Consider the following 11372-nt stretch of genomic DNA (forward strand, 5'->3'; position numbering starts at 1 on the left):
ATAGTCTCATGAGGGAACTTTGTGTGCATGTGCAGGGACCTAGCGGAAATGGGAAACCGCATGAATCTCCAACGTGCCATGATGGGCAGAGATGAAGCGGAAGCCCGAAAAGCTGAGATGCTAAGAAAACGTGAAAACGAGAGACGAACTGAAGGGTAAAAAAATACTAACTCTATTTTACTAGACGTAAGGATGATAATGCTAAAAGCTAAACGTGACTTGTGTATGTATAATTGTGAAACAGTGGGAAGATGTTTAGGGAAGGAGAGAATAGCAGAATGATGATGAACAATGGGACTTCAGCCTCTGCATCATCCATCAACCCTAATAAATCTGTATGTCTCCTTTTGTGGTCTCATCTTTATCTTTCTCTCTCCCTCTTCTCTTCTTATCTGTGTTTACTAGTGCTTTGCCCTCTTTATTTACTATTGGTTTTTTATTTTTACGATCAGAAAATGGCCTCTAATTCCCCACCACTCATTTTGCTCATCAACCACAAAACCCACTTAAAAAAAATAAAAATAATAATGATATGTTTAATTCTTTTCTAAAATTTGGGTTTATTAGAATCTATAGAGAATTTTGCAATCTGAACTTAAAAATAAAAAACAATTAGTATGGCAGAGATTGCAAAAAAAATTGAAAGAATCTTTTAAAGTAGGCCTTAGTAGATTCGCAAGGCTAGTGGCCATTGGGCTATAGAGCCCAATTAATTAATTTGTCTAGGCCCGAATCTTATTAAATCGATATTATTTTAATTTTAACTGTGTGGGTTTTAACGAATGTTTTTACAGAGACAAGCGCCTCCGCCACCGACTCACGACTACGACCGTCGGAGAAGACCGGAGAGACAATCCCCAGAGCATCCGCCACCGCGTAAAAACTTATCTCCGTCGCGAGATTCCAAGAGAAAATCCGATCGTTATCCCGAAGAAAGAGATCGGCAGCGCGACCGTGAAAGGTCTTCTCGTCACCAAGACCTAGACCGTGAACAAGACCGCACTCGCGACCGTCGCGATGAAGAAAGAAGTAGGGACCACCGTCACCACCGTGGTGATTCGGAACGCAGCCAGCATCACCACCGCAAGAGATCGAAACCTCGTTCATCGGAGCCACCAGCTGCAGCAGCAGCGGCTAAAGCAGAGATGATTGATAATAGTCACAAGTCAAGCGTGTTCGCTCGTATAAGCTTTCCGGAGGAAGAAACATCTTCCGGTAAAAGAAGAAAAGTATCATCGTCTTCTCCGCCTGCAGCCGTCGCCGTGGGAACATCGGTTCACCGACACAGCAGCAGCCGGAAGGAAATAGAAGTAGCGGATTATGAGTCGAGCGACGAAGACAGGCATTTCAAGAGGAAGCCATCAAGGTACGAGCGATCACCACCGGTGGTGGTTGCTGATGTCTGTGAAGATAAACACCGATACTCCAAGCGTGGCAAGGGAGACCGAGAGAGATCTCGAGCTTGATTTTTCAAACCTTTTTTTTTTTGTTTCTTTTTCATTTCTTTGTTTTTTTTGTATAATCGGAAAACAAAAGAAAATTGAGAATCTTGTTTTTTTTTTTGACAATCAATTGAGAATCTTGTTATTTTGCTGTAATGAACAAAATCAGAGAGCTCTTTTTGTCACCAAATGCTTTTTTAAAGAAATATGTATTTTGTAATGGAATTCGATTTTGCAATTGTTCTTGATTTATTGATTCTCTCTTAGTCTAATGATATCAATGACGACGAATCAAAGGATTAGATGTATTATAAATCCACTTATTTTGTTCTGTTTTGATATAAATATACCTAATTTTTTGTTTATTTCTTTTGTTGAGAATTTGTAATTTACGATACTACACAATCATCAATTCAGACAACTTATGTAATAGTCAAAGTCAAAATCAGTGGAGGTTTAGTTGATGTTCTTATGATAGCCCTCGCTTCTTACTGGGCCTTAGTGAAATCTAGCCCATTAGGAATTTTTAAAAAAAAAAGGAAAGGGGCGTTCCGAGAATTGAACTCGGGACCTCTCGCACCCTAAGCGAGAATCATACCACTAGACCAAACGCCCTCTATGTTACCTTTCTATTCCTCAATCCTACTGATTTTGTCTTGAGCAATTAGTTTTTTCTTCAAAAGGAATCTCCAACTTTTAGAAATGGTTAAAAAAGTCTCCAATTTTTTAAAATGATTGAAAAATCTGGAAATCTAATTAACCTTGCATTTGATCACCAACTTTTGTTGACGGAAGCAAATTACATTTACACCGTATTATTATGTGAACAATTTTCAGTGTCTTTAACCAAGTTTATTTCAGTTATTAATCTCTCTCTATTATTATTATTAACAAGTCTAGACCAAAAAGAAAAAATCACATTTACACCGTATTATGTGACAGTCAGACAAGTATACTGTAGTGTGAATACAAGTGCACTCCCTAAGCTAAATCCAAAACTTACCTATAACATAGTATGGAACTAGTACGGTGTGAAACACATGCTGCAATCATGTATCAAATTTGTGTGATGTGAGCTATGTGACAATTGTGCCCATTTTCCATCATACCGTATTCGAAAAAAAAACTTGAAGGGTTTACCTAAAGAACAACAACTTACTTCATCAGGAGTGCTGTCAAGGTATGATGCTTTGAACACTTTAGCAAAAAAACCTTGCCCAGCACAGCCCTTGATCTGGTATTTGCTTCCACCTAGCAAATAGAAAGAGACCAATGCATCTTTCAAAATTTAAAGGAAACATTCTTTATCCTGCAGAGGTTTGTGCAATGTTGAAAAGGGGGAAAAGAAGATTCGTGCAGCAGGAAAGCGAGTCAATAATCAAGCTTTACTTTGGGATCCCCATGTGGCTTCTTTATCTTCAAAGACCTTCAGAGTTCTTGGAATTGTTTGTTATTGTGATCTCTTTGGTCTTGAAATGAATCAGAGCTTAACTGGTATGCATCTTGTTGCAAGTAGAAATAGAAAGAAACCCAAATTTGTTTTTGATTCCTATTTGTTATTTACGTTTTAAAAGCAAATATATCAAAATAACACATGACTGAACCCACCCCCACCACTAGTAAACGAAAAGAAAATGGTTTTCTAGAGCTGTGTGTGTTGTTGTATCATATTCCTTTTCCAAAGAGCTAATTTGAACAGTTACATCGTTACTTTTTTGGTCTGAGAAAAAAAAGCACCTCTATCTCTTCTTCTTTTCTCTCTCTATGCTTTCAAACTTCGGTTAAGATCAACGATGATAGAATCACAGCGTATGCCAGGAACGCAAATATCGCTATCTGTATCAACAATTTTGGATTTTCTCTCATGTTTGGCGATGTCACCGATCTGTCACAAAAAAAAACCATTCAAAACTTATATATATATATATATATTTAAACACAAACATATATTTTGTTACACAAAAGGAAAGATTTTGGATTGTTGTTGGTCGGTTTACCTTGCGATAAGCTGCGAGAGCCGATGAAACGGTAAGCTTTGGATGAAGACAATGCCTGGCCCCGTTAGAGTCGCCATTACTACGTTATCACCCTTTTGGGTGTTGAAAGATTGCAACAGATTATGAACAATTCAAAAATCCTCAAAACTTCTTCACAATTTAAAACAATATATATATATATATATATGTGATGGAAGAGTGTAAATATGTACCCCGAATACTGCTCGTCTCAAAGGAGCATTGTTTTTGATTTGGACGTCGACCGAGGGAGTGAGAGCAGCGATGCAAGACACGTCAATGGTAAGAACTTCTCCTACCTCCAGAACTTTTTGTACAACTAACATATATGTACAATTTAATTTAATTGTACATAAACAGTAACAGCATTTCATTGGGATAAAACCTCTCACCTGAGCCACCTGCGAGGATAAAAGCAAGACCTTGTCCAGATAGGCGTTGTCTTAGAAATCCCTGCAACAACAATTTTGTGAGTAGAAGCCAGACAAGAATTTGTGGGATTGGTAAAGAATACTATAGTGTAGATACTGGCATTAGAAACCAATGCAAAGTAGCATTGTCCGTCGTCTAACCTCTGCACCAGCGGCAACAACGTTTCTTGCCCACTGGTCAACTCCGTTGACAACCTTCACATCATGGACGGAACAAAGGAATGCATCTGGCTACAGAGAGCAAGAAGACGTACAAGGAGGGGTCACACAACTCTATAGGAGCTTGATCTGAATGAGGAAAGAAAGTGAGAGTTAAAGCGTCCACATTTTAGGAAGAAAGACTCTACGTACCTGGCACAAGATCTCACCTCCAAACATTGCCAAATCGATCTACAGGAGAAACAAAATAAACATGAATCAAATCTACATTATGATTGATATAGAAAAAGAAAAGCTAAAATCACTAACCGGGAGAATTCTAGCCAAATAAGGTGCAGCAATACCAACAAAGCCGTCGGTTTGGCCGGTATTACGAAGAAGCACGCTGGTGACACTCTTGCCCAAAAGCCACTGAAGAACTCCAACTTCTTGTTCAGGAGTGTAAGTGTTTTCCATCTCGATGGAACCAGACATGTAGCACATGGAAGCTTTACAAGCAACCAAAATCAAATTTTTAGGTGAAAACAAGTCTCTTACAAAATTGAATAGACAAAAAGTGAACTTTTTTATTCAGGGGGGAACGAACAAGTATACCAGGCTTAGCAATCACTTTCTCCTCTGACTTTAACATAATCTGACGACCGATAGAGATTGGACAAGTTAAGAAGGATATATATATATTATAATAATAGCCACAAAATGTGAAGATCACACTAAGAAATCAACCTGAACAACTTGAGATTCACCTCCCAAAATCTGGAATGGTGTAACTGTATCTTGTTGACTCTGCAATGCATCAAAATAATATCAAATGTCAATAAAATCACAGATCATAAGCAAAACGAATCCCAAGTAAAAATATACAACAAATCAAATCAACAATTAGAATTCTCTAAGTCCTACTTATTACAATGGACAATCAAAATCATAGTGACATGATTGAAAATAGTAAAACCTGGTAGACATAAGGCTGAAATGGAGTTGAAAAGAACGGTGCGGCCATGGTGGTGAAGATTGGCTCTGGAAAAGGGGAGTTTTTAACAAATTCGCGACAGATCAAGACGACAGACGACGAATTCTGCGGTCAATTTCGAAATTAGTCAGAGAGAGAGGTGCTCGGAGTTTTCCATATACAGTCGACCAAAACCACCGATGAAATTAGCTGATGGCTGGATCTTATTATCAGATGACACGTGTTCATTTATTACGTGGAAAATTCTCATTGGGCTTTAACAAGCAAAGATCCAGCTTTTGAAAATGATTGAAAACTCTGGAAATTTAATTAACCTTGTATTTTAATCACCAATTTTTGTTGACGAAAGCAAATTAGTTTTGCTTTTAAGTTAATAATTTATTGTTCCAATTTTGAAAATTTATGTTTTTTTCAAAATTTTCTGTTTTTTTTTTGTTAATTTAACATTAAATTAAAAAAAACTCGTAAGATTTGTAACCTAAGCCGGAGAATGAGAGTTTACAAAAGCTATTTCTGAAACTAAAATATGTGAAAAACGAGCAGGACAATCGGCTTTTACGTTAGCTGTGCGCGGAATCCTGTTAAGAGTGAAGTTAGGAAAAGATGCTCTGAGAAGGCTGAAGTCATCTAGCTGATTAGAAAAAACAGGCCAATCATCCGGAGACTGCACCATCGCAACTAGCTCTGCACAGTTGGACTCGAAATTGGGACAATCAACTCCAGCAGTCAGAAGAGACTCCATCGCCCAGATCAAAGTTTGCAACTCCGAATGAAGGGGTGAAGGGCTTCGTCAAAGACATTATGCTCCCAAAATTTTCCGTTTTATACTACCTAAATTGTAGCCATTTTGTGCTGAGCAATTTTTTATGAAAAAAGAATCTCCAACTTTTAAAAATTGTTGAAAAAATCTCCAACTTTCAATAATGATTGAAAAATCTGGAAGTTTTATGAACTTTGCATTTTAATCACCAATTTTTTTGATGGAAGCAAATTAATTTTGCTTCTAAGTTGGTAATTTCTTGTTCCAAATTTGAAAATTCATGTTTTTTTTTGATATTTTTCTTCTATATAATACATAAATCTTTGCCTTTTGTAAATTTTATTTCCGTGAAAATTTTTTCCAAATAATTTTTTTGCTTCCAGTTTTTAATAATGGTTGAAAAAAATTCCCATCTTGCAATCTACCACCAACTTTCTTTTCATTGCACCAAATAATGATATAGGAGTTCACAAAATCTCTCACAAATGGAGGGATGCCATATTTGTTAACTCCCACACACCAAACATTCCTAATCGCATTTAGGGTCTCTGATTTGGGAAGTTGGACAATGGAAGCTGCTCCCCACTGCTCGACGCGTGGCATGCAACGATCAGTGTTGGTTTTGTATTTAATTGATTTTATTTTCAATTGTATTCTATCTCTAACTATTTTTATTATTCAATTATTTTTTCTATTATAATAAGTCGAAGATTTTTAAAACAAATCACATTTACGTATGTGAATAATTTTCAGTATCTTTAACCAATTTTATGTTCAGTTATTAATCTCTCCATTATTATAATACGGTGTAAATGTGATTTATTTCATCTTCTTTTGAAAAGTCGTGTCCCATGCCTTAATCCGTATGATCCAAAATACACCTAATACGATAAATACACATCACACAATTTCATACTTTTGGCATTGTTTAAATCATTTTCATCTGATTACAAGTGCACTCCCTAGGCCAAATCCAAAACTTGATCTTAAACATAGTATGGGAGCAATTAGTATGGTGTGAAACACCTGCTGCAATCAAGTTAATTGGAAGCGATACATGTGGAATTTCCCAAGTAAAAGGTGGCCTTTTGTACCTATGTGAGAGTAGTATTATGCAATTTGGGTGGTGTGAGCTATCTGACAGTTGCGGCCCATTTTGCATCATACCGTATTCGAAAAAAACTTGAAGGGTTTACCTAAAGAACAACTTCATCAGGATTGCTGTCAAGGTATGATGCTTTGAACACTTCAGCAAAATAACCTTGCCCAGCACTATGCCATATATGTAAATACCAAAAAAAACTTTAGTCCCTGTTTCGTAAATAAGCTTTGCATATCCTATCAAAACCCTCTTTGCGACTTGAGAGGGTATATTTCCTTGGAGCTTTCAAACAAGTAAAAAAGACACTACCAAATCATTCTAGTTACAATCCTTTTGAGTCCAAGAAACAATATATAGAGGAACAAAAGCATCAGAAACTTTTTGGACGCCATGACCCGGAGGTTGACTCGAATCCCAAATCTTTTCATCAGCTGCAACACCATACCACATACCATCACCATCCCTCGGAACAACATCCTCGCAGCATCTCCAGCTCCGGTAATGTTTCTCACATCTTCCCCTGATACGTCCACGTACGACACCGACTCTGGATTATCTTTCTTGCCTTTATTGGTCTCGGATTGGTTTAGCCCGAGACGATCATTGAGCCAGATAGAGATGTTGATTAGCAGCTTAGCCATCCATCCAACCTCGTCTTCTGATATGGGACGTGTCATCCAGTCCCCTTTGTACTTCACACTGCCTGCTATTTGGTTGCCAGCACCACGTGGCTTGAACACCTCGTCACGGTTTTTCTGGGGATGGTCCGGCTCTAGGGAAAAGGCGATTGGTTTTATGACATCCCCGCCAAAGAAGTTTGAAACCGCTGATTTCAGTGAATCTACACACTTAAGGGACTCTGTGAGGTTTTTCTCGGATACAGTTTGCAGTTCGGCTTCTGCCCGCAGTATGAATAGCTGCAAATGCAAAGAACAAAACCCCTTCAGTAAAGTTACATGTTTTAAGTTCCACTCGCCCTAATGAGCTAAGGGATTCTAGAATCATATAAACTAAAGTAGAGTATCGGATACAAGTAAACAAGCGTGCAGATGTGTGCTTAGGGATTCTGATGGCTTATTGATACAACCAGGGTACTGATAAACAAATGTCGGATTTACGTGAACAAGTCCTCAAAAATAAATAGCTCATAACATGGCCGATAACTGCATATTCATCTAATATTCAAGCAACAGATTCTCCTGTTAATTCAGATAGAAGGCTAAAAACAGCAAAACAAGTAAACGGGAATGTTATCCATAACTTTGTCAACTGTATCATTCCATATCTGAGCTATTTATAAGCACATTTCTAGATATCATCCAACAAATTTATTAATCTTCTACCTTTTCTATTCCGAACTTATCACTACAGTAGAATATTATAAAAGGACGACATTAACCTGAAGCAGTTGTTGTCCACCATCTTCACCATCACTAAAGAGTTTCAAGTCTTTGTTCCAGTTTTCATGTAAGAATGAACCATCAGCGTTGCTCTCACACAACCCATCTTCCCAATCCTGAAGTTCCACCAGCAGTTAAACATGATTTGTCAGTATCGAGTTTGTGTATTTATGTGAAAAAAATGATTTTACAGTGTTTTGTTGAACTTTTCAAAGATGTTATGATGAAATAAACTAGATACCCTTTTTTATGATGAGAGCCCAGAGAACTGATAACAAATATGGTGTTGAGGAAAAATATAGGCATACCTTCAACTGCTCACGGATAGATGGAGCAAATCTAGACAATTCGTTCACTTTTGAATTTCCAGATCCAGTTTGTTTGGAGTGAAAGGCTTTATCAATATCCTTCATCAGAACCAAAAGCTCTTTTGACGATGTCAATGCAATCATCACCTATTTAGAGAGACACAATGGAATCATTCAGTCGCATTAATATTTAAAAACAGAAGTCTTGCAATCCATTTTCCAACAGATAAGTCCATGAATTATAGAAAAATAGCTTAAGCTAGGTAACAAACCTTTAGAACCATCTGAGTTACTATTTCTGGATCTGTGTGAAGGAACTTGTGCGCAAAGCCAATAAAATGCATGACCAGAGAACTGTAGTAGAGATAATTGAAAATCACATAGCTCTGCCACAAAGACGTGTATCCACAAACGCGTGATTCATAAGACTCATCCTGTTTCACATCTTTTACAGATCCATTGGAAGCAGCTTCAAGATCTGAGAAATCATCCAAACTGATCATCCATGGTTCCAGGTACATAACCCAGATGGAGAACACCTGAGAAGCATTCTTCATTGAGCTTCCACTTGTAGGACAGAACAAGAAGCTCCTCAGTATATAACGATAGAGCGGCCTCTGTAAATGGGTATTCCAGGAAGTGAGCGGCCTAAGGTTCAAATTCGCAACATGGAATGCCGATCCTGAAGTCGGTGTCTTCCAGCGGGGGCTCTCGCCATACTCAACATAGTTTTCAGTCCCGACACCACTTGTAACCCAGCTCAAATTCAGATACTTGACAAGCAACTTCACAACTTCTTCCAAGCCACAAGTAGGTGGAATCTCCTCCACAGCAGAACGGAAAGGAGGAGCCACACCGAAAGATTTAGCCGTAACAACCGGAAACGGTGAGAAGTCGTTCTCAACCAGCCAATAATGCAAGAAGACATTCACCAAGAACTCAGCTTTTGTCATCACTGACACATCATACCCATATCCGTAATGCAAAAGAAAGCTACGATAAGGCTGGTGTGCATTTAAGTCGAAAACAGGAACAAAGGCTTTCAGATATGAGTAAAGAAGCCTTAAGTAGAGATTACACTCCAATTTCTGATCTGAATCACGCTTATTACTACTACTACTACTACTACCAGGAAAACCTTTGATATGTGTCCAATTCTGTAGCCTAGACACCTTTCTCTTCTGGATAGGAACCACAGATGCAGTCTCACTGTTTCCTCTACAAACCGGATAATAGGAGAGCCAAAACATGTAATACTCGAAAACATTAAGCCTAACTTCATAAGATGAACCCCGAAGTGAATCCTCCTCAATTTTACCTTTCAAAAAGGGGCACAGATTAGATAACGCAGTTCGATCCTTCTCGCTGGAGAGCATGAACCGAGCATACTCCGGTAAACGTTCCGTCGGGAAAACGTACTTAACAAGAGACAATTTATCAACAGCAAAGATTGAGCTCATANAGCATTCTTCATTGAGCTTCCACTTGTAGGACAGAACAAGAAGCTCCTCAGTATATAACGATAGAGCGGCCTCTGTAAATGGGTATTCCAGGAAGTGAGCGGCCTAAGGTTCAAATTCGCAACATGGAATGACGATCCTGAAGTCGGTGTCTTCCACCGGGGGCTCTCGCCATACTCAACATAGTTTTCAGTCCCGACACCACTTGTAACCCAGCTCAAATTCAGATACTTGACAAGCAACTTCACTACTTCTTCCAACCCACAAGTAGGTGGAATCTCCTCCACAGCAGAACGGAAAGGAGGAGCCACACCGAAAGATTTAGCCGTAACAACCGGAAACGGTGAGAAGTCGTTCTCAACCAGCCAATAATGCAAGAAGACATTCACCAAGAACTCAGCTTTTGTCATCACTGACACATCATACCCATATCCGTAATGCAAAAGAGAGCTACGATAAGGCTGGTGAGCATTTAAGTCGAAAACAGGAACAAAGGCTTTCAGATATGAGTAAAGAAGCCTTAAGTAGAGATTACACTCCAATTTCTGATCTGAATCACGCTTATTACTACTACTACTACTACTACCAGGAAAACCTTTGATATGTGTCCAATTCTGTAGCCTAGACACCTTTCTCTTCTGGATAGGAACCACAGATGCAGTCTCACTGTTTCCTCTACAAACCGGATAATAGGAGAGCCAAAACATGTAATACTCGAAAACATTAAGCCTAACTTCATAAGATGAACCCCGAAGTGAATCCTCCTCAATTTTACCTTTCAAAAAGGGGCACAGATTAGATAACGCAGTTCGATCCTTCTCGCTGGAGAGCATGAACCGAGCATACTCCGGTAAACGTTCCGTCGGGAAAACGTACTTAACAAGAGACAATTTATCAACAGCAAAGATTGAGCTCATAAGTATACCACTAGGGGATAACAGAGCGAATACCCTTTCCGCTAAATCCAAATCGTTAGCCGCCGAGACTACATCGATCCAACCGTTCGGCGGCGGAGACGACGAAGACTGTGCCGGGGATGCGGCGGTTGGGTCGCCGAAGCCGAAGATCTTACAGATTAAACTCGGGAATGTAACAGAGAAGAAATGACGACACTGATCAGGCGTGTGCGACTGTAGAAACGATTCAACGGAAGAGCAAGCATCGGAGATATTAGGCGGCGTAGAAGCTGCGAGTATAGCCGACGCTAGGTCTTGAGATTGCGATAGCGAATCGACGGTGTACGAGTGTGGAAGCATCGCTGATTACGAAGCTGAAGACGAAACTAGGGTTTTTAACGCAAAAGAGAGAGAGAGAGAGAGAGA

General features: G+C 38.9%; 3 protein-coding genes and 1 non-coding gene across 4 annotated transcripts in view; 1 reads left to right on the plus strand and 3 right to left on the minus strand.

Moving 5' to 3' along the window:
• The window catches only part of LOC104724625 (E3 ubiquitin-protein ligase RBBP6-like), a 7706-nt gene extending 6052 nt beyond the window's left edge, over positions 1 to 1654 (plus strand). Inside the window, exons 14-16 of the mRNA XM_010443162.2 lie at positions 36 to 155; positions 245 to 335; positions 795 to 1654. Coding sequence (XP_010441464.1) covers positions 36 to 155; positions 245 to 335; positions 795 to 1466 — 883 coding nt within the window. The 3' untranslated portion in view covers positions 1467 to 1654. The remainder of the gene's footprint in view (positions 1 to 35; positions 156 to 244; positions 336 to 794) is intronic.
• Positions 1986 to 2057, minus strand: TRNAP-AGG. Its single transcript has one exon. It is a non-coding gene; the product is annotated as a tRNA-Pro (tRNA).
• Positions 2962 to 5207, minus strand: LOC104724624. The gene is made up of 10 exons (XM_010443161.2): positions 5003 to 5207; positions 4774 to 4833; positions 4642 to 4681; positions 4357 to 4535; positions 4240 to 4278; positions 4030 to 4119; positions 3850 to 3910; positions 3652 to 3776; positions 3440 to 3531; positions 2962 to 3327 (listed from the first exon to the last, which is right to left on the minus strand). Exons 1-10 carry the CDS (start codon positions 5048 to 5050, stop codon positions 3213 to 3215), a joined length of 849 nt encoding a protein of 282 aa, XP_010441463.1. The 5' UTR covers positions 5051 to 5207; the 3' UTR covers positions 2962 to 3212.
• On the minus strand, positions 7036 to 11369 carry LOC104728493. The gene is made up of 5 exons (XM_019232560.1): positions 10942 to 11369; positions 8863 to 10024; positions 8591 to 8737; positions 8282 to 8398; positions 7036 to 7799 (listed from the first exon to the last, which is right to left on the minus strand). Exons 1-5 carry the CDS (start codon positions 11304 to 11306, stop codon positions 7188 to 7190), a joined length of 2403 nt encoding a protein of 800 aa, XP_019088105.1. The 5' UTR covers positions 11307 to 11369; the 3' UTR covers positions 7036 to 7187.

This window comes from Camelina sativa, chromosome 11 (assembly GCF_000633955.1).
Source record: "Camelina sativa cultivar DH55 chromosome 11, Cs, whole genome shotgun sequence".
NCBI classification, from domain to species: Eukaryota; Viridiplantae; Streptophyta; class Magnoliopsida; order Brassicales; family Brassicaceae; genus Camelina; species Camelina sativa.

Bases quoted from the DNA above. Each gene is read 5' to 3' on its own strand.
- LOC104724624 (XM_010443161.2), bottom strand. From the start codon at position 5,050: ATGGCCGCACCGTTCTTTTCAACTCCATTTCAGCCTTATGTCTACCAG. The intron at 4,834-5,002 runs GTTTTACTATTT...GATGCATTGCAG, and splicing joins TTCAGCCTTATGTCTACCAG to AGTCAACAAGATACAGTTAC. The intron at 4,120-4,239 runs GTACGTAGAGTC...TGCTCTCTGTAG, and splicing joins GAGGTGAGATCTTGTGCCAG to CCAGATGCATTCCTTTGTTC.
- LOC104728493 (XM_019232560.1), bottom strand. From the start codon at position 11,306: ATGCTTCCACACTCGTACACCGTCGATTCGCTATCGCAATCTCAAGAC. The intron at 8,399-8,590 runs GTATGCCTATAT...GTGGAACTTCAG, and splicing joins CTATCCGTGAGCAGTTGAAG to GATTGGGAAGATGGGTTGTG. The intron at 7,800-8,281 runs GTTAATGTCGTC...TTGCATTTGCAG, and splicing joins GTGGACAACAACTGCTTCAG to CTATTCATACTGCGGGCAGA.